At 40.2% G+C, this 21,222-nt stretch overlaps 1 protein-coding gene across 2 annotated transcripts in view; it reads right to left on the reverse strand.

Moving 5' to 3' along the window:
* Positions 1-4,710: 4,710 nt before the first annotated feature.
* The window catches only part of LOC139462428 (lamin-B2-like), a 47,537-nt gene continuing 31,025 nt past the window's right edge, over positions 4,711-21,222 (reverse strand). Inside the window, exons 12-17 of one of the 2 annotated variants that reach the window (XM_071244137.1) lie at positions 19,965-20,043; positions 18,991-19,102; positions 18,460-18,632; positions 17,569-17,678; positions 11,043-11,156; positions 7,981-8,065 (exon numbers count right to left, since the gene is read on the reverse strand). In XM_071244137.1, the coding sequence (XP_071100238.1) occupies positions 11,043-11,156; positions 17,569-17,678; positions 18,460-18,632; positions 18,991-19,102; positions 19,965-20,043 (588 nt within the window). In that variant the 3' untranslated portion in view covers positions 7,981-8,065. Of the gene's footprint in view, positions 8,066-11,042; positions 11,157-17,568; positions 17,679-18,459; positions 18,633-18,990; positions 19,103-19,964; positions 20,044-21,222 lie in introns of both variants that reach the window. The other variant, XM_071244136.1, reaches the window with a different exon arrangement.

A 21,222-nucleotide genomic window follows, 5' to 3' on the forward strand; every position in this document is an offset into this window, starting at 1 on the left:
ATGCAGCAATATATTTGTTGCCAATACAGGACTCCTCTTTACCCGATCTCAAAACAAATAAATATTTCTTGACGTAAAAGCTTTGACATAAATGTGACAACTGTTCAAAGTAAGCATATTTTCTTTTTGTAAATTTTGTTTTTACAATTTTGGCGCTTTCAAAATTTAGTGCAAGCTCGTTCCTGAAGCAAGAAAAAGTCAGTCTGATTAAAATCAGATCTTTTACTCCCATACATTACCTCTGTGATGAGATCTCGGTATCTCATTTCACGGTGTGTGAGCAAAACATTCAAACCAGCATATCCCATTTGTGCATCTTGAAAAAGAAACTAATACGACAATCTTCAAAGTAGGAAGTATTGCAAACCCACAAAGTCTTCATTAAGATTGGGCTGGTTCATCTTACGCAGCCTATGGAGGGGTTCTCAAATCTTAGCACAACAATGTATCATATCGGAGTAAATGATCTCATTTTAATAAGATTGGAAACAATCTGGTCTGGACTAAGCAAAGCTTTTGAGATACTGGAAGTTTCATCAGAAAACATAAACATATTGGTTTTCTTTTCTGGAAAGAAAAGTCTCTGAGAAAACTGCCAGATGAAAATCACAGGCCCCAATATTTGTTTGGTTATGTTTCTTATTGTATTTTGTTTGTTTGGATTGAAACTGTATGGTCGAGTACCGATATCAGTCAAATGATAAGGTAGATAGTAACATGAATATAGTCTGTATTGCACTATCAGTTGTGTTGAGACAGTGCTGTAGACGACTGCTTGTGTTATACCAGACATCAGGGGCTGGGACGAGTCCAAATTTACTACCCGGGTACCCGACACCCTATCACCCGACCCTACCCGGATGCCCACTATAGGTCTCAAGAATTGGATACAAAATGTCCGAATGGATATTGTTTTACCGCAGCCGTGGCAAAAACTATTTAGATACATGTATAAAACAATCTGATCATGCATACGCTGCAGTTGATAGATGCTTTATCCTTACTCGAACATATAAAAGTCAGAACGAATGCCTGCATAGTGAGAAAGAAATGTGAACATAAGCTAAACTTGTAGTGTAACCATTGAGTTTGATTGTTAATGTCATTAAACAGTATGTCACGTGACTAACCACGGGTCCGGGTTGTCCTGTGGGTACCCGGGTCCTACTGAGGACCCACCCGACCCGAGTACCAGAGTACCGTCCCGGCCCCACAGACATCACTTATCAGTGATGTCACCATTGTTGACATATGATTGTTATTCTAAACTGTTGTTTTGTTGATAATTATGCATTACAAACTGTATTCATAGTAATAAAGAAACTAAACACTGATTCAGGAGTATGGAATTTATCATTGAGATACGACAGAAACATTTTTAGATATATTCTTTTGTTTTCAGAGTTCCACGTTTTATTTGGATTGTTTGCTGAATATACCAGGTTTACAAGCTGAATGGTTGTGATCGCTAACATTACGCTAAAAAATCCTTTTTCTTTCGTGTAGGAAGAGTAATGAAGACATGGAGGGATATAGGCACTTTTTGGCCCACTGGAAATGTCAAATTTTGAAGAAACGGAAATATTGGTATGAAAATATTATAACATGTTCACATGGCTGTTTTCTTTCTTACATTTGCAAGGTTTGGACTTCTGACAAGATCAAATACACAAATATGGGTAAATTGAGTGAAAAAGGCACGTGTAGAAATTCACATGAAAATCTTAATTTTTTAGCAAGTCCGTGTCTTAAGACTAATGTTTTTTTGATTTCTTGTAATGTTTTTTGGTATATCTCCTATGAAATCAGCTTGGGTCAAAGGCCAAGCTGGGCCATTTTGGCGGATGCTGGTGTACACTCTCCACGTGAGAACCAATCTCATTAAAATCAGATCTTAGTTCTCGCTATCGCTAAACAAAGATCTGAGGACATCCCATTACGGGACCTTTCATCCAACCAATCAAAGCATCGCTTACGAGATCATGAAAGTGACAGTCGGAATGTGTTTTCTAATCATGCAACCTCGAAAACGTTTATATGGGGTATTCTGAACTACACTTACGGCCTGTCTGACTAATTCCATCAAAATTATCATCTATCTCTCACTTCCTTGGGATAAACATTTAAACGGAGGAGGCGTTGCACACAACGTGGGAAGCACTGCCATAGAATTGCAACCATATATTAGACATTCCCGAATATTCGTTTGTTCAGTTTTCAAAATTTTAATCAAGAACTGTGTCAACATATTTTTCAGGCATAGACTGAAATGGAAGTCGCCAGGATGAAACGAGTGCTGTAAAGTTCAAGAAAGCTACTTTCTAATTGGCTGTTTTCGACTTCTTGTTAGTCGTTTCAGTGGACGGTCAAAGTAAACAAAAGGTGTTCTGACGTGACCTGTAATGGGATGTCTTCAGATCTTTGTTTAGCGGCAACAAGAACTTAGATCTGATTTGAATGAGATTGCGTGAGAACATCCCACAGATGCTCTATTGGCGACATGTCATGGTACGAGCGGGCCAGTCCAAAGTCTGTATGCCTTCTCGTAAGGGAGATAATCCACAATGACCTGGGCATGATGTTGTCTGGTATTGTCATCTTGCTGTTCAAAATTTCTGCTGATAATTCTAAAATGGATCAACGACAGGATGAAAAATTTCGTCAACACATTGCTGGCCAGTCAAATGTCCATTCACAATAACCAAATCAGTTTGCTCCGATCATGGTCAAGAATTGTTGCCCTGCCATATTGCTCGCTGCTACATCACCAACATTTTCTGCCATCTGTGAATTGGAGGAAAAACCTTGAATCGTCTGTAAACATTGATGCCATTGGCACACATGTTGCCTAGCCCACCCCAATCTTTGCCTCCTTTGGTAAGCTGTTAGGGTCACATCCTTCTCAGGATGCCTTGCTTTCAGGCGTCTGTATAGCGCTGGTCTTTAATGGGAGATGCTGAAATTCACCTTCCTGTTATTGTACATTCTACCATGAATTTGGAATTTACTCGATTCCGATTGGTCATTCAGAGGCTGTTAAATCACAATACACCCCCTCTGATTGAAACAGCTGGTTTGACGGCCGCATCACCACGGAAGCTAATATTCATAGAATAGTACTATTTTCAGTCATTGTCGGTAGGCATATTTAAATAATTATATCTACAATTACAGGTTACAAAATGCACAGATGCAGTTACTACAATATTCAAAGGATGGGTTGCAATACATTTCGTGCAGAAAACACGATAGAAATATACAAAGGGAATGTATTTACGTTTTTGAGACAACAGAGAGCTTGGTATGACGTCATAATGGTGACGCGCGATGTAGAGCGAAAGCCTTGCAAAGCTTGCTTTGTTTTCTTTAGGGATGCCCACCTCATGTTAGCTTACCAAGTTGCCGTGTTTATATGCTTTCAATGTCTGTCATATGTTCGAGTGAAGTATTATGGTGTAAACAAACTGCTTGAGTATATACAGCGCCATATTTTGTATCCGTAATTCAGATAGATAACCCACTCAAAACACTGAACTCAACCCAAGCCGCTTCACTCAGTATATTTGCTAACACCAAAGAGTTCGCGTTTTATTTAGTCATGGTAGAATGGAGATAAACATACGGTGTTTTCAATGTAGAGCTAGGTTACCTGTAGATTTAACCGCGCTAAATTTAACATTTGAAACCTCACGCTGCGCGTTCGGTTCCAAATTCAATTTAGCGGGATTAAATGTACAGGTAACCGAGCGCTACATTGAAAACACAGTATGTTTATCTCCTAATTATTGTCATTGTATTCTCTATTGCTAATAGAAACATTTGTCATTTTTTTAGGCCTGCCACGTCCAGGTCTGATTGCAACCCCACCTATTTGATAGTACTTGTCCCACAGTTTAGAAATTACGCTTTTTGATTGCCAAACATTGGGGGAAGTTGGGATATAGACATTCCCCCCTCTAATGTACTCACAATTCACCATTGTGTCTGTTCATTGAGATACTGTCATGATGGCATTCTTTAAGCGTGTGCTCAGCTCAGTAGCATTAGTGATTGTGAGTTCCCCTATAGTGTACACACTTTGGCTTCTGTGTGCATGTGCATCACAGACCGTTCATGCATGATGTGACATTTCATTGCAATTAGATGTTCCGTTGAAACACAATGGTGTTGTAAATGTACACCTAAATGATAGTACATTCAAGTCATTAGATCCCTAATTTTTGGTCAAAGTATGAAAAGAACCCAGGTAGTGTAGTAACATGATTAAATTGCATACTTCAGTGTGAATATTTCCGGTGGGAAAAAAACATCAAAACTCTCTGAGGGGCGGTCGGGTAGCCCAGTGGTTAAAGAGTTCGCTCGTCACGCCGAAGACCCGGGTTCGATTCCCGACATGGGTACAATGGCGTCCCCCGCCGTGATATTGCTGGAATATTGCTAAAAGCGGCCTAAAACCATACTCACTCACACTCAAAACTCTCTGTGGCATGTATTATGTGCACTCCCTTCTACAGAGCTGTGTGTTGGGGAAAATGTGTGCACTGTACTCAAGAAAATATGGCAGGATGCAATATGTGTGGTAACAAACACCCAAACAAATAATGAACAACCACCAGGTGTAGTATAAGAAATATTTATTTCTAGTAATGGACGGAATGTCAGAATGCTTCTATGTTAACATCTAATGTTTAAATACAAGAAATATCACATAACAAAAGCATTGGCAATCTATCGATACATAACTCAATTAGACTAATAATTAACACCCTTAACATATAAACACTAAAGATAGTTTTGTACTCTCCCACAAAATATTGATCACTTGTTTAATATAAAATTATTTTTTCACATTATTGTTCCAGAAGGGTAATATATATGAAAATGCATATTCAATTTGTTTGTAATATTTGACAAAATGGCCACAAAAATAAAATTAACTTCTGTGAATATAGGCATGAGATAATCAGACACAATAATGACTTTTTGTCACACAGACATTCCTTATCATGAGAGTACATATTTACTGCTGATATTGATTTCTCGTCCTTCGAGTTGAAGGTGATAATACGTTATCAATGTGTGTCAGTATCTAAACAGCCTCGACAAGTTCACTTGGTTATTTTTGACAGATTTCTACGCTACGTAAAGCTGCACTTGCACATGCAATGAAGGAGCGGAGGGTGACAGGGGTGCACAATCCTGTGGTTTTATTCACTTTCTTGGGTATAGAGTGAGTTCTCCCTTTTTTTAAATCCTTCATCTGCCTGTGAACTACACGCCCCTTTATTCAGACCCACATCAATAAATCGTGTGGTTGTGTACACTTTCAGGCAAGGGTAGTGTGTCTCCCCATTAACCACATCCTTCATCTGCATTTGTTTCTGTGTATAATAATATCAAAATAACTACGAATTGTTTGAAGAACATTTTCTAGGAGACAAAAGCAATTGAGCTTCATGGTCACTCGTTGCAACTACAATGCATTAGGCATGATTCAGTGTAAATTTGAAGTGTATTTGGTCTGTTTGCTATAAGCTGATATGTACATTTATTGGTCTTGGCCTATCACAGCAGCGCAGGATGGAATTACAGTATCACAGTCAACAACAGAAACAAGGACAAATATACAATATCACAAAGCAAAGGTATGACGTGACATAAGCTAGAGTAATATCAACTATGATGACAAATATTCAAACAAGATATTGAATCAGGAACCTGAATAGATTCGATTCCAGAACAGAACACTTGGTGCACTGTTATTGAAATTATATGGACAAACTCATGGTCACAATTCTGTGAAATCATCATGAAACCCCTAAAGATATTGATACCTTCTATGCTTCTCCACTTTTGATAGGGATCCCCCACCTGACTATCCCTATCAAAAGTTGAGTAGTATATATAATCATAGTTTACTGAAAGCCATTTTAAAGCCAGACCTATCTAATCACTTGATTTACAGGGCCTCGTTCCTCAAAGTAATCTTAGCGCTAAGGTGATCATAAGTCCCATACTTTAAAAAAGGCTTACGATCATTGTAGCGCTAAGATCGCTTTGAGGAACGAGTCCCAGGTCAGATCCACCTGTTCTTTTTTTGGTCATTTTTCTGAAAACATAAGCATATCCAAATTTAGATAACTGACATTCAGCTGGTTCTTTCCTTGCTCTCTCCAGCAAAGATTTCATTGAATAACAGGATAGCATTTTCCCCAAAAATATTAACCTCCAAAAAATGGGTGTCTATTTGACAGACAAGAACACAGAAATATGTACAATGCAGAGATAAATTTATTAGTTGCTTTAGTTTTTACTTTTATATTTTTTCATGCTGCCTTCAGGTATTTTGGGGTCACGATCTGTAAACAAGTATTACAATGGTCTGGCATTATTGTGACACCGGTCAGCGTAACCCATGGAAACATTTGCAGGAGTAATATAAAACTCATATCTCAGATTCTAGAAGAAATAAAATCACTGATTGCCTACAAAATCAATATTCATGCAACAAATGTCTGACACAAATTTGATTAACTGTCCATCACAACCTAAATCCCTTTTCGAAAAAGAAATTCAACTTCTATTGATAGTGATTTTATTATAGTATCAAACCTTCCAACCAAGGTTTTAAAAAGACCAAATATTAAGACTTTGCACTGGTAGTTCACTGTTCAATACAATTAGGGGCAATTAGTATGATATATAATGTGCATCCCAGGCATAGGGTGAACGCGAGGCACAGTCATCGTAATTTGCGATGCAGAGTTGCATCCCTTGGGCACGCCAGAAGCTTGATTGTGGGTTTGTATCCCAGTTTGCCCCAATTATGTTCTAGCTTGTCAACACCATACCCCTGCCTGTGGGTTTCACTGAGGAGGCAAACGTCGGAGACCTGCATCACTTTGGGTTTTCCTCCAACATTAACCTGACAAGCTGTGATATAACTGGAATACTGTTAAAAGCAGCTTTAAACACAACTCCCTCACTCACTCCTCACCCCTTGATGAACAAACAATCAACTTGCTATGGCCTAAATATAATAAGCATCTTTATGTTTCAGCTCTTAAAAGCATATAAAACACATACACATAACATCATTTTTAACTATGTATAGTAATAGAAAAATACATAAACATTTTTGGATGACAAAGTTTGCTCATAGAATTGTGCATATCTGTGCATAGTTGATACATAAACAAAAATAAATATTTAATGAGTAAATTGTCAGTAGCTACGTGATTTTAGAGGTTCTTTGGTTTTAAACCCAGATACAAAAAATACATTCCTGCATAGTGTTTGGGGGATAAATGTTGTTTCAATTCAAACAGCTTCATCAACTCCTTTGAAGACTGTTTCAAATGGTTTCCGGCGTATGTACTATAGCTGTACATCAAATATGTACCCTTTTGGTTATGCTGCAATTTTGATTAAAATCAATAAATTTAATTTACTCAAACAATGTAAACATTCAGTCAAGTGCTGAAAATAGAACTTAGTCATATCTGGATAGATGACAGCGTTATAAAACTGTCCACTGTGTACAGTGAAACCCTGTTAATCCAATAACCTCCACTATTATCTCATCCAAATTTCCCGAAAAACGAATCATCAATAAGTAGTAAGGCCTTACATTTTTTTTATTGGTTTACAAAACTGACCTACCAAAAACTTAAAAGAAAAACGAGTTACTTCCCTTGTCACCCATGTGCTGAATCTTTTGGAAACATGTTGTCGTATATATTTGTTGAATTTTTCAGATTTTATTTTTCGACTACATACATTTAATTTTCAGCCAAATTTTTTGTAAACCAGCTAATAAAAACCATAAGACCTGATACTAGCTGTAATTGCCTGGAAATAAGGATTCCAGAATAACAGTGTCCAGATTAATGGGGGTTCACTGTAGATGAGTTGTGACTTTGTGCTACCACTCGGAGAATAGTGGCGGGCGTGGCATGGGCGGAAGGTACTGGTGGTGCTGAGATTGAACCTGGGTGAGACCCTGCTGAAACCGAGACCGGGGCTTCATGAAGGGGCTGGGTGGCGGAGATGTTGTGCCGGGGTCCTGGAACATGGATAACATACAAGCATTACTTCAACTGCTGAGGTGTCTAAAACATGGATTATGTACAAATGATACATTATAGTCTGGAAGGTAATTTAAGGTACCAACGTTTACTACAATATCTGAAAAACTATTGGACCTACGTCAAAGTTGGTATGAGATTATTAAACAGTCATACATAACTGGATATTACATTTAAAGACAATCGGTGCATGAATAAAAACTCAACTCGAAAGGGTGCACAGAAATCACGCAGGTTGAGACGCCCAACGCTAACACCGTATTCATGCGTGCGTGATTCCTGTGCACCCTTTCGAGTTGAGTTATATTCATGCACCGATTGTCTTTAAATGTAATATCCAGTTATGTATGACTGTTTAATAATCTCATACCAACTTTGACTGGAGTAGGTCCAATAATTTTTCAGATATTGTAGTAAACGTTGGAACCTGATTGGTTCAACTGTGTCATATGGCCCTGTGACGCAGGGGTAGCATTATGCAGATGGCTGTTACAATGAATGCTCATTCCACCCGTGACGAACAGGTCTGGTTGTTGATGAAATATAGTGATAGCTAAATAGACAGATTTTTTATTCATGCACCGATTGTCTTTAAATGTAATGTCCAGTTATGTATGACTGTTTAATAATCTCATACCAACTTTGACTGGAGTAGGTCCAATAGTTTTTCAGATATTGTAGTGAACGTCGTACCTTAAATTACCTTCCAGACTATAGCTGTTGAGGTGTCTAAAACATGGATAAAGTACATGTGTTGTAGCTGCACAGAGTATTTGAGTCTTACAACAACATTATGACCATCAGAGGGAGATAGGCTCGACTTGCGTCAGGAATTTATTTTAGAATGTAGAACTTAAATTGTTTTCACAGCATAAGATGGACTCTAATCATCTATATTGTCTAATGTTTAACAAAATGAAGCTGATGTAAATAAAATTTGTAAATAAAATAAAAATGCAAATGAAGGTATTGGGAATGTTTTGAAACAACTTGGAATGATATCTTCTATGCACCTATAAACATGAGGCCCTCCATGACAAATCTTAAAGTCTTCTAAAAAATATTCTGGCAGTTTGTTTTAGTATTTTCGTTACCAAATTACAATGATGCAATACATGAAGGACTGATATTATATCACAGTACAGGCAACTAAACAGTGTAAACAACTACAGGTTGCCCTTCAAGACCTGCATGAACAACTCCAGGTCACACCTGAGGTGCTGCATGAACAACTCCAGGTCACACCTGAGGAGCTGCATGAACAACTACAGGTCACACCTGAGGTGCTGCATGAACAACAACAGGTCACACCTGAGGTGCTGCATGAACAACTCCAGGTCACACCTGAGGAGCTGTATGAACAACTCCAGGTCACACCTGAGGAGCTGTATGAACAACTACAGGTCACACCTGAGGAGCAGCATGAACAACTCCAGGTCACACCTGAGGAGCTGTATGAACAACTACTGGTCACACCTGAGGAGCAGCATGAACAACTCCAGGTCACACCTGAGGTGCTGTATGAACAACTCCAGGTCACACCTGAGGAGCTGTATGAACAACTACAGGTCACACCTGAGGTGCTGCATGAACAACTCCAGGTCACACCTGAGGAGCTGTATGAACAACAACAGGTCACACCTGAGGTGCTGCATGAACAACTCCAGGTCACACCTGAGGAGCTGCATGAACAACTCCAGGTCACACCTGAGGTGCTGTATGAACAACTCCAGGTCACACCTGAGGTGCTGCATGAACAACTACAGGTCACACCTGAGGAGCTGTATGAACAACTACAGGTCACACCTGAGGAGCTGTATGAACAACTACAGGTCACACCTGAGGAGCTGTATGAACAACTACAGGTCACACCTGAGGAGCTGTATGAACAACAACAGGTCACACCTGAGGACCTGCATGAACAACTCCAGGTCACACCTGAGGTGCTGCATGAACAACTCCAGGTCACACCTGTGGAGCTGCATGAACAACTCCAGGTCACACCTGAGGAGCTGTATGAACAATTACAGGTTGCCCTTTAGGACCTGTATGAACAACTCGAGGTCACACCTGAGGTGCTGCATGAACAACTCCAGGTCACACCTGAGAAGCTGTATGAACAACTACAGGTCACACATGAGGAGCTGTATGAACAATTACAGGTTGCCCTTTAGGACCTGCATGAACAACTCCAGGTCACACCTGAGGAGCTGTATGAACAACTCCAGGTCACACCTGAGGAGCTGTATGAACAACTCCATGTCACACCTGAGGACCTGCTTGAACAACTCCAGGTCACACCTGAGGAGCTGTATGAACAACTCCAGGTCACACCTGAAGAGCTGTATGAACAACTCCAGGTCACACCTGAGGAGCTGTATGAACAACTACAGGTCACCGCTAAGGACCTGGTTTATCTACAGGTCAAAGGAATTGTTGCTCTTACACTATTGATTAAATTGATCAATTTATTATCTAAAGACATTTATGACTTTAAGAAAAAAGCATCTTCCTTTCTCGTCAGGCTCTGACAGCAAATCCACTCAACACTATGAGGCTGGTTATGTGTTAATGATCATTAATTACTGATGTTATACCACACACAAGAGCAAACTATACAGGTGATTGTTTCATTATGTAACACTCGGTACATAACAGTAGCATCACGTTATAGCAAACATGTTTCCCCAGACAACACTGTACTGGGAAAATACATACCTACCCTGCAAAATATAGTTTCCGAATTATACATACAGTAACATATATCAGCTTTGCCTTAAATACGATCACAATTCAACGCCTCAAGTTATTTTGTACAGACCTTACTCTCCAATGCCCAGCACTTTGTGCTTCAAGTAATCCAATTTTATCATCAAGTAAACTAAAGAAAAACACGGAAGTGAAAAGGAGAGAACTGCAGGTTTTTGCAGGTCATGTGACAGTCATGTGACACACCTAAGCAGTGAAGCGCACTAGCGAGGAGGAAGGTCGGTGGTCTTTGCTAGCAGAGAACTCTTGTTGCAAGGGAGAGAGGAAGGGAGTTGGTGGTCCGAACCGGATTGTACCAGCCTAAAACAAACAGGAATCAAGTCTTGTATGGAAGCCAGGTCTATTTTGATTCTCATCTCCTGCCATGCCTCGAAAAGTTTCAACTATGTGTACCCTGTCACAAAAGTAATCTGACTAAAAGGTCAGTGGATTGACTTTGTACCTGAGAAAAGTTATTTAGGAATGATGTAATCAAATTTTCTAGTTGTATTTGCCTTTCTGAAGTTTTGTTATTTCTAATTGATCTTCTTTTTTTTGTGCATTTCCACTTTTCAGTCATGTCAGGAGAAGAAAAACCAAAAAAAATAAAACAAAAACATAAGGGGGGAAAATGTCATGAAGTCACATTCCTAACACTGAACCAAGAAAAAAGTTGGTGTCAAAATCTCTTTTCCGATGAGACAATGTTTGCCATAACTTGCCATTGGACGGCAAAATGGCAAACTCTGATTTTGGAGGAAAAGACTGTAGAGCCATCCTCCACCGATTGTAATCCCGATCCATACACAGAGAAATCTTGCTGACATTTTGAATTTCAATCATAAATTCTGACAAGTAATCTTCCCAAATTACAGTTACTCATCTGTGTTAGAAATTACTATGGGTCATGGGGTCTGTGTATTCTCCTGCTGTATTTGAATTGGGGGACCCCGCATAACTTTGAGTTATGACATCAGGGTTATATGACAAGAACCCCTTGAGTTTCATTCTAAATATTGAACACTGCTATTGATACCACACACTGCATGAGCTGTGAGGAAGCTGTGAGTAATCTGTTACAATTAGCTAGCTGTTACATCTGTTATTGCAAGTTAGCAGCCGTGATATATGGAACTGAAGCAATGAGTCGTTAATGATGAATGAAACAATCATATATGGAGCTGATGTTTTAAATTGGGATCACAGCAAAATAAACAAAGCTTTCATAATAATGCAGACTGCAATGCACACGGTAAGGCAGCAATATACATGCGCTGCGGAACATGCGCGCCTTGAAGTGCTCGCTGCTGCCGCCATCACATCGCCACAGGGCCCTGGTCCAAGATGTAGGAGAGAAAGCTCGACTTCTGCAAATACCAGGTTCATCTCTAGCTCACTAGGCTCTAGCACATCTAGCAAAGGTCAAAACTCCTACTCAACTTTCATGCAGGAATTACACTAAAGCACTAAACCACTAACCACTACTTTAGTGAGTGAGTGAGTTGGGTTTGACGCCGCTTTAAACAGTATTCCAGTTATATCACAGCGTGTCAGCTTAATGTGGGAGGAAAACCAGAAGTGATGCAGGTCACTTTGATGAAACCAGGTTTGGTGCTGAAAACCGAGAAACATAATCGGTGCGAACTGGGATTCAATTTCACAAGCCGCTACCTTAGTTTTAATTGATAGATCCGTGTAGTAATGAATGATACATGTGAAAAACATTTGAAGGTTTAAATTAATAAGTTATGACAGGAATAAAACATATCTGTATTAGGGTGTCAATCATCAGAGGACTCATTACAACCGTTATCTTAACTTGCTTTGGAGTGAGTGAGTGAAATTGGGCAAAACACTAAGAGGTTTCACTGCATTGCAGTGGGTGGTGGGTCATCATGGGGGCTTACAGGTACCTATGTTGGTGGTGGGTCATCATCAGGGTGTACAGGTACCCATGTGAGTGGTGGGTGATCATAAGGGTGAACAGGTACCCATGTGGGTGGTGGGTTATCATGTGAGTGGTGGGTCATCAGGGTTTACAGGTACCCATGTGGGTGGTGGGTGATCAGAATGGGTGGTGGGTCATCATGAGGGCTTACAGGTATCCATGGGGGTGGTGTGTCATCATGAGGGATTACAGGTACCCATGTGGGTGGTGGGTCATCATGAGGGTTTACAGGTACCCATGTGGGTGGTGGGTCATCATGAGGGCTTACAGGTACCCATGCGGGTGGTGGGTCATCATGAGGGATTACAGGTACCCATGTGGGTGGTGGGTCATCATGAGGGATTACAGGTACCCATGTGGGTGGTGGGTCATCATGAGGGATTACAGGTACCCATGTGAGTGACGGATCATCATGACGGATTACAGGTACCCATGTGGGTGGTGGGTCATCATGAGGGCTTACAGGTACCCATGTGTGTGACGGACCATCATGAGGGCTTACAGGTACCCATGAGGGTGGTGGGTCATCATGAGGGATTACAGGTACCCATGTGGGTGAAGGGTCATCATGAGGGATTACAGGTACCCATGTGGGTGGTGGGTCATCATGAGGGCTTACAGGTATCCATGTGAGTGGTGGGTCATCATGAGGGCTTACAGGTATCCATGTGAGTGGTGGGTCATCATGAGGGATTACAGGTACCCATGTGAGTGGTGGGTCATCATGAGGGATTACAGGTATCCATGTGAGTGGTGGGTCATCATGAGGGATTACAGGTACCCATGTGAGTGACGGATCATCATGAGGGATTACAGGTACCCATGTGGATGGTGGGTCATCAATACAGTTTACAGTTAGTTCAGTTAGTGAATATATTCTCATGATATGTGTATTATATGCCTGTAAATAATCAAGTCTTGACCAGACAGTCAAGTAATAGAGATTGTGAGCAAAGGTGATGGCATGCTTGACACTAATTCTGGCATACGTGACACTAATGGTGGCATATGTGACACTGATGGTGACATGTGTGACATTGATGGTGACATGTGTGACATTGATGGAGACATATATGTGACATTGGTGGTGGTATATTTGACATCGATGGTGGCACATGTGACAGTGGTGGTGGGTATATGTGACATTGATGGTGGCACATGTGACATTGATGGTGGCACATGTGACATTGATGGTGTGACACTGATGGTGACATATGTGACACTGATGGTGACATATGTGACACAACGATGCTGGCATATGTGACACTGATGGTGACATGTGACACTGATGCTGGCATATGTGAAACTGATGGTGACATGTGACACTGATGCTGGTATATGTGACACTGATGCTGGCATATGTGACACTGATGCTGGCATATGTGACACTGATGGTGACATGTGACACTGATGCTGGCATATGTGACACTGATGGTGACACATATGACACTGATGGTGACACTGATGGTGACATTGATGGTGGCAGGGTGTGTATATCTATGTGTTACAGTACATTTCCTCAATCCATGATGTAACAAAAGTCTATGAACTGACATATATGTGTTATATGAGATAACTGCAAACACCTGTCCTTTGATTACACAATGAATGCTTTACTCAAGTCAAATGGGCTAACTTGCTTACAGAAACGCTGACAAAGACAGTTCTAGCGTGCAGGTACTTCTTGAACAAAGTTGCCCACCATTGCACTTACGAGATCACGCAGCAACAATGTCACCAAACTGCCTATCTTTCAAAATACTGCAAAGTCTGTGCAAAGTTGAGATATAGTGAGTGAGTGGGTTGGGTGTAACAGGTTTAACAGTGTTCCAGTTATATTGCAGCGTGTCAGCTTAATGTTGGAGGAAAGCCTGAAGTGATGCAGGTCTCAGATGTTTACCACTTCAGTGAAACCCACTAACATGGGTATGGTGCTGACAAACCTAGAAAATTAATTTGGGCGAACCAGGATGCGAACCCACAATCATAGGTTTCTGGCGTGCCCAAGGGTCGCAACTCGTCACAGCAAATCGCGGCGCCTTAGGAGACTGGGCCACCTGTGCCCCCTTGACATGTAGTGAGTGAAAGCATGCAACTCCATCATCCACAACTAGCATCCTTAATTTCCTGCTTCATTCAGCAGCAGTAAAAAGGTAGCATGCTGTGACAATGTCAGCTCGACTCACGGGTACTCAAAGTATGTGTCCTCCGACCCACAGCTCGAGCTTGTCTTCTGAAGGCAGCACAGGAAGCAAGCAGAGTCTAGTGTTTAGAACCGAGGCCACACCGCACACTGTTACATCTATACTACCACAGAACCCTGGGAGCCTTGCTCCTTGTCACAAAGAATTACTGCTAAGCCTTTAATTGTAATTACCGTATTCAAAGTACCCCGGTAATAAGCACCCAGGGCACTCTCAAAATTACAAATAGGGGGCTCTTATTGGAATATTATTTTGTTGAAAAAAAAAAAAAGATTTGAAAGATTTAAATTTCGTGGTTTATACTGACAGCGTGAAATGTTTATATACGACAGATATATTTTTCCAGAATTTAATTGCCCATAATTAAGGGTGCATATAACACACGAGTGCATAATATACGCGAATTAATAAGTCTTGTGTACATTGATCAATCGGAAGGGGTGCAAATTAGGATTGTTCACTTGCCAATAAATCAGCAAATATTGCCGTGGGAGCTTATTAGAGCGGGACGCTAATTACGTCGAATATGGTAACAAATGTTGTTTTCGTCCTTTTTGTCCCCAAATAATAATACAAGGATAATTTTTAATAAGGATGTTTTACAACACCATTGGATATCAAATTACTACAATTTTGGTATGGAATATCAATTCTTAAATATCACAGATTTGATCTGTTCTCCTCCTGGTATTCAAACTTAGCTGATAATGTATCTAGAACAGTCTTATGAATATACAAATGGTAAAGCTATTCACCATAGCAAGTTATTCTTTAATATAATATTTTACAAAACACATTTATGTAAATGCTGTCTAACAGGCTTTGAACTAACTATATACTGAGTGGTGGATGAGGTCTTGAACAAATTTATGATACATTGGAGATATCCTGGTTCAGCTTTATTTTAAGACTGGATTTATTTGTTTGTTTGTTGTTTAACGCAGCATGGAGCAATATTCCAGCTATTTGACGGTGGTCTGTAAGTAATCAAGTCTGGACCAGACAATCAAATGATTGACAACATGAGCATCAATCCACGCAATTCGGATCGATGACATGCATCAACCGAGTCAGCAATTCTGACCACCCGATGCCGTTAATCGCCTTTTACGGCAAGCATGGGTTGCTGAAGACCTATTCTACCCCGGATCTTCAAGGGCCTTTAAGACAGGAACCTAGGTCACAGACAATACAATTAGCAGTCATGCTTTAGTCTCCCCTAAATCTAGCAGGACAAGTTACACCCCCAGAGTTTTTCCCAACAGATAGATCTCAGAAAAAGACTGAAATTCTTCACTGAACAAGTTTGAAGAAGTGAACCATTGTCCTAAGCTATATTCCAGCTATATGACAGTTTCCTGTCTGGACCAGTCATTCCAGTTACTGATATTGTGAACAACGATCCACACCGTCAGGGTACTATGACATGCAATGAACCAAGTCACCGAGGCTGGCCACTCACTCCATGTCATTGTTTCTTACAACCAGCATACATGGGGACCCATTCTAACCCGCATTCCCCATGGGGTTGACCTTCCTGATGTAGCTATATACTATAATTAATTATACATGTAGCCATAAACTGTAATTAATTATACATGTAGCCATAAACTGTAATTAAGTTATTCATGTAGTCATATACTGTAATTAATTATACATATAGCCATAAACTGTAATTAAATTATACATGTAGCCATAAACTGTAATTAAGTTATACATGTAGTCATATACAGTAATTAAGTTATACATGTAGTCATGTACAGTAATTAAGAGTTATTCATGTAGTCATATACTATAATTAAGTTATTCATGTAGTCATATACTGTAATTAAGTTATTCATGTAGTCATATACAGTAATTAAGTTATACATGTAGCCATATACTGTAATTAAGTTATACATGTAGCCATATACTGTAATTAAATTATACATGTAGCCATATACTGTAATTAAATTATACATGTAGCAATATACAGAAATTAAGTTATACATGTAGTCATATACAGTAATTAAGTTATTCATGTAGCAATATACAGTAATTAAGTTATACATGTAGTCATGTACAGTAATTCAGTTATGCATGTAGCCATATGCATTAATTAAGTTATTCATGTAGTCATATACTGTAATTAAGTTATACATGTAGTCATGTACAGTAATTAACACCAGTGACCATGTTAGAAGCATAGTTAATACATGGTACACATATGGAGTATAAACAACATCATCTAAATACACAAAGTAGTGTCAGCAAGATATATAATCAACAAAAAAATAACACACTGACCATTAACCACAAAGAGATATGAAATAGCCAATTCAAATAAGCCTACTCTGCCTAATGCATGTTCTGAAATATGAACCCAATAAATATATACAAAGAAGAGATGCTGACAGAATATAAAATGTTTGAACATCATGAAGGGTTATATATATGATTAGTTTTGTTATAAACACACAGCTTCTCAAGTAAAGAGTATCACAGTCAGTTTAACAGGGACAGATTTGGTTCAGTGATGGAAGCAGCGGGCCTTGGCATTCTCACAGGTCTACAATCATCACACACCAGACAATACACATACCGAGCGATTGGCCAGTGTTCCACTTCCTTTCACTGTTGCACTCTGGGCCAAGTATTTCCGGAGCGGAGCACTTCCCATTCTCTGTGCAGCAGCACCTGCATAAGGTTGACCTGGAATAACAACATGTCTTATTCAGGGGCAACAAAGAACAGGTTTCTGATGTCTGGATTAATAACCTGAGGGGGAAAAAAGTCTGTGTTTGGTTGAAAATATAGTTTTTGAATATTGTCTTGTTATTATGCTTGCTAAAATGTTTTTCAAATGTTTTATACTAATTAACCTGACAGTTTAAGGTTTTAGGCTTATGAGTGAGTAAGTGAGTGCTTATATCACAGCTTGTCCGCTTCATGTGGGCGGAAAGCCCAAAGATATAACATTTACCACCAACAAGCACAGGTATTGGTTCTTTCAAACCAAGAAACGTAATCAGGGTGAAAATGGGAGTCAAACCCAAAATCCCAGGTTTCTGGCACACCTAAGGGAGGCAACTCTGAACAGTGAATTGCTGTGCTTGGACCACCTGTGCCCATCACAGCTATGTGTATCTGATCAAGTCTGGCTCAGACAAACCATGCCATCAGGGCACAAAGGACGCACAATCACAGAGCTGACCATCTGACCTCATTTAGTCACCTCTTACAGTGAGTGAGTATGGTTTTACGCCGCTTTTAGCAATATTCCAGCAATATCACGGCCGGGGACACCAGGAATGGGCTTCAAACATTGTAACCATGTTGGGAATCGAACATGGGTCTTTGGCATGACGAGCGAATGCTTTAACCACTAGGCTACCTGACCGCCCCTCACCTCTTACAGCAGGCAGTGGGTGCAGGAACCTGTACAAATGGACCAACGAGATGCTTATCTAAGAATGTACTTTTTGGCACCCACCAGGTATAGGATCTGGCCGAGTGGACTGCTGTCGGGACTGACGACTCCAGGTGCTGTTGTCATTGCCATACATGAGTGGGCGGGACTGGCCATTGTGGGGGTGACAGGCTTGGGCGGAGCTGCTCCCGTGGGGGTGGCGCTGGGCAGAAAGAGATGGAGGTGGCTGCTTCTCTCTGTTGCAAGAAATATTGGATCAGACAACACGGGTCAAATATGTCACATCAAATGTAAAAACATTTAATATTGTTCCCAAGTCAAACATAATATAGAAATAAATATGATTCTTCTGGGTTCCTTTCACACAGCAATGCTGGCACTACAACAACAGTAGGTGTAGATGTAAAAGAGGTTCAACACTCATAGTACAAAGACTACTGAATGGAACAAGGCAGACGTCTGAAATCAGACATATTGCAATTGGTCTGAACTGAACTTGCTACATTTAGATGTTTAAATACTGTTCAGACGGTCACTGAACCCAACTCAATCACCCCTGTTGAAGACCCAATGAAGCTCAGTACTGCATCTCACCTGCGGAGGTACACATGGTCCTGCTTGTTTCCAACATCAACGTTAATTTCCGTCAAGGACTCATCCTCCCTGGGTGTGAGGTCAAGGTCGTCATCCTTCACCAGATCCAGTGCTACAAGTTCATACACAGACATGAGCTAACCCTTGAGTTGATGGCTGCCAGATTTCATTTCAGGAAATTCTGGCCATTTTGTGTGTTTTCATTATCATTACTAGTGCTTTGCGATGGTGATTTGTTTGTTTGTTTGTTTGTTGTTTAATGCCACACTCAGCATTAATCCAGATGGATGATGGCAGTCTGTAAATAATCAAGTCTGGACCAGACAATCCAGTGATTGACATCATGAAGATCCATCCACGTAATTGGGATACAATGACATGCATCAACCAAGTCAGCGAGCCTGACCACCCAATCTGTTAGTCACCTCTTACGACAAGCATAGTCGCCTATTTTTTGGCAAGTATGGGTTGCTGAAGACCTATTCTACCCCGGATCTTATGATAGTGAGATGAGACTTTGGTGATCACTGCTATTTTAGCCTATTATAAAAAACTCATCAGGGTAATTTCAAAAAGACAAGGTCACCAGTGCTTATTTTTTTATCATTCTGTTCACAAGATAGAAACTTATAAATCTTGTGCTGGTGACTGGTGGCTTAATTTAGCCAAGAAAATATACTTTTTGATAAAACATGGACATTTTAACATTTATTGAACTTATATCAAAGCAGATTAGGCTCTTTAACAAACTAAATAATTATAATTTTAAAAGGCTCTGTAGCTCATCTCAGACATTGGACAAGATGACTTAGCCGATTTGAACTTTCAGTTCAGAAGACCTACAAAGTGTTGATAGCTCTGAACAACCTACCTTACCTGAAATTACCTACCTGTAGAGAAACTTAGATAATATATTGAAAATTTCACAAGGACATCATTACATTTCAGTATTATGTTAGGACATCAGTATTTACCTTGAACTTGTTCCTCATCCTTCCCATCTTCGAAAGCATTACGTGTGAAGCGATGAGCCGCAGTCGTCCAAGCTATGGCCTACAAGGAAGGAAGGGCTTTTATCACTGTTTGGACAACATCATCAGTTAGGTTGTGTGGTTACATTATCAGTTTGGTAGAGGCACTACAATATCAGTTTGGTCGTGGGGCTACATTATCAGTTTGGTCGTGGGGTTACATTATCAGTTTGGTCGTGGGGATAAGGTTATCAGTTTGGTTGTGGGGTAACATTATCAGTTTGGTCGTGGGGCTACATTATCAGTTTGGTCATGGGGCTATATTATCAGTTTGGTCATGGGGCTATATTATCAGTATGGTCATGGGGCTACATAATCAGTTTGTTTGTGTGGCTACATAATCAGTTTGCTCGTGGGCTTACATTATCAGTTTGGTAGAGGCACTATAATATCAGTTTGGTCGTGGGGCTACATTATCAGTTTGGTCGTGGGGTTACATTATCAGTTTGGTCGTGGGGATAAGGTTATCAGTTTGTTTGTGGGGTTACATTATCAGTTTGGTCGTGGGGTAACATTATCAGTTTGTTTGTGGGGCTATATTATCAGTTTGGTCATGGGGCTACATGATCAGTTTGTTTGTGTGGCTACATAATCAGTTTGCTCGTGGGGTTACATTATCAGTTTGGTACAGGGACTACAATATCAGTTTGGTCGTGGGGCTACATTATCAGTTTGGTCGTGGGGTTACATTATCAGTTTGCTGGTGTGGATAAGGTTATCAGTTTGGTCGTGGGGTAACATTATCAGTTTGGTCATGGGGCTACATGATCAGTTTGCTCGTGGGGTTACATTATCAGTTTGGTCATGGGGCTACATTATCAGTTTGGTCGTTGGGTTATGTTATCAGTTTGGTCGTTGGGTTATGTTATCAGTTTGGTCGTTGGGTTACATTTTCAGTTTGGTCGTGGGGTAACATATCAGTTTGGTCATGGGGTTACGTTATCAGTTTGGTCGTGGGGTAACATTATCAGTTTGGTCATGGGGTTACATCATCTGTTTGGTCATAGGGCTACATTATCAGTTTGGTCATGGGGCTACATTATTAGTTTGGTCATGCGGTTACATTATCTGTTTGGTCATGGGGTTACATCATCAGTTTGGTCATGGGGTTACATTATCAGTTTGGTCATGGGGTAACATTATCAGCTTGGTTGTGGGGTTACATTATCAGTTTGGTCATGGAGTAACATTATCAGTTTGG

This window comes from Haliotis cracherodii, unplaced genomic scaffold (genome assembly GCF_022045235.1).
Source record: "Haliotis cracherodii isolate W230 unplaced genomic scaffold, xgHalCrac1.p SCAF_15, whole genome shotgun sequence".
In the NCBI taxonomy this organism is placed as follows: domain Eukaryota; kingdom Metazoa; phylum Mollusca; class Gastropoda; order Lepetellida; family Haliotidae; genus Haliotis; species Haliotis cracherodii.